At 31.7% G+C, this 2,082-nt stretch overlaps 1 protein-coding gene across 1 annotated transcript; it reads left to right on the top strand.

Annotated features, from left to right (window-relative positions):
- Positions 1 to 425: 425 nt before the first annotated feature.
- Positions 426 to 1,284, top strand: LOC103499403 (uncharacterized protein At4g14450, chloroplastic-like). The gene has a single exon (XM_008462403.3). The coding sequence runs from the start codon at positions 506 to 508 to the stop codon at positions 1,091 to 1,093; it is 588 nt and encodes a 195-aa protein (XP_008460625.3). The 5' UTR covers positions 426 to 505; the 3' UTR covers positions 1,094 to 1,284.
- The last annotated feature ends 798 nt before the right edge of the window (positions 1,285 to 2,082 follow it).

Below are 2,082 nucleotides of genomic sequence, written 5' to 3'. Positions count from 1 at the left end.
AAATTTAAATAATTCAACCATAAACCTTAAGCTTAATTGAATTTTAAAATTTTTACTTAGTTTATAAACTTAAAATTCACATAAGTTTAGTTAAATTTATATCTAATATTATCGATGAATCTTTAAATGTCTTGAATTTGATATATGCACGAAATTGAAATTTGAACCACTTATGTAGATACACAAAATTGAGACTTGAGAGACTAAATTTGTAAGTAACAAAAATAAATGAGGCAATTAATTTTTGGTTGTGTATTTTGATGTTCTCTATTTGTTACAACCCTCCCCACCCACCACAATATGAAGAAGAAAACTAAAAATAATTTGTGTCATAGGATAAGTTATGATGAAAGAGGTAAATAAATTGTAAAAAAGATGGATATATATAACCTAAAATAGAGTATCACAAAAGAATAATTGAAGAAGGGTGTAAGAGAGCTTTAGTAGGGATGAAGAGTTTGATGAGATAAATTTGTGGATTGTGGTAGGAAAAAAGTGGTGTGATATGGCACGTGCGAGGACAACGAGGAGCCAGTTATTGGAGGTCCCAACTAGAGCACTAAAAATCGTGCTACCCACATGCCCTTCTTTTGTCTCCCCTATAATAACCCCTTTTTCTCTTCCTCATCCTTCTTATCTTCTTCCCCCCTTCCCCCAAATTCCTACTTTTCCCCTTTCTCTTCTTTATCTTATGGCCGACTCCCACCGACGAACCTCCCCCACCACTACCCGCCATCCCCAGCAACCAAGCCGTCTTCAACGCCGCGCTCCGGCCTCCCTCCAAATCAATCGCTCCGATTGGAAGGTCGCCATCCCTCTCTTGTCCCCCCTCGTCTCTCCTTCCTCTCCCAAAGATATCCAGAATTGGACGCCCGATTCCAGAGAAGCTTCCTCCGCTACTTCTTCTTCTTCTTCTTCTTCTTCTTCCCATCATCATCATCATCATCATCATCATCATCATCATCATCATCAACATCAACATCATAAAGACCCAGAGGCGGAGAAGGCGCCGGTATTCAAGAAATGGCAGCATCCGGCGGCTCCATTTCATTACGATTCCGGTCCTAGGGCTCCCAGATTCGTACCCGTTTAGATTTTTTTTTTTTTTTTTTTGAATTAAAAAGAAATAAAATATGTTGAATTAGATCTGTAATGATAAGAATTTGTAGTCCGTAGATCTAACGGTCTGTTTTTGAGGAGCTTATTGACTGCAACTTATGGTTAACCACAGTTGAATATTTTTGTACATTGTGTTTTATTAGTATTTTTATTATTAATTGGTCACACCACTCATTAGTCATTACACTCCTTAACGTTACATTGAAACTCTCATTTATCAATCAATAATTTAAGAGTCGTACTACCAACGCATTTTATTTTCCACTCTATTACTTTTCTAACTAATTTTCCACCAAAAACTTTTTTAGTCTATCAATTTACTCCTTTTGCACCGCTCCAAATTTATCATTTTACTCCATTCATTTAGAAATTCTATACCAATTAACTTTTTTAATATTCTTAAACTTCTTCCAAGTTAGAATGATTGAAATAAATTTGACGAAATATTTAAATGAATTAATTTGCTGAAGTTGTGTTGTTGTACCTAATATTTAGGTTAACTAACAAGGCTCTTTACCTGGTGGATTACTTTGAATAGAATAAAATTTTAATTTTATGTCTAATAAAAATATTGATTTAATTGTGTGTTCTTAATTTTAAATTTTATATTGTTACCAAAAAGAAAAAAAAAAAAAAAAGGATATTAGAGGTATTAGAATATTTAATGTAAATATTTATGTGGGTCCTTGCATTTTCTTTATTTAATCTCTTTACTTATTGTAATATTTTTTAAAAAATCAAGTTAAAATTTAAATTTAAATTAAAAAAACAATGCAATTTTTTAAAGTTTGTTTCAATATAAGGTGAAAACCATAAATGAAGGGGTCAATTTTGAAAATGTACTTCTTCAAATTTGTTTTAGTTTTTATATTTTAAAAATTTTCAATAATTTATTTTTTACTAAAATTTGTTCATTTAACATCTTTTTAAGTGTTAATTAGTTTGAATAGTTTACTCAGCCAA

The sequence above is a fragment of the Cucumis melo genome, chromosome 5 (assembly GCF_025177605.1).
Source record: "Cucumis melo cultivar AY chromosome 5, USDA_Cmelo_AY_1.0, whole genome shotgun sequence".
Classification (NCBI taxonomy): Eukaryota; Viridiplantae; Streptophyta; class Magnoliopsida; order Cucurbitales; family Cucurbitaceae; genus Cucumis; species Cucumis melo.
Note: the sequence above shows the minus strand (reverse complement) of the source record. Positions and strands in the feature narration are given on the sequence as shown.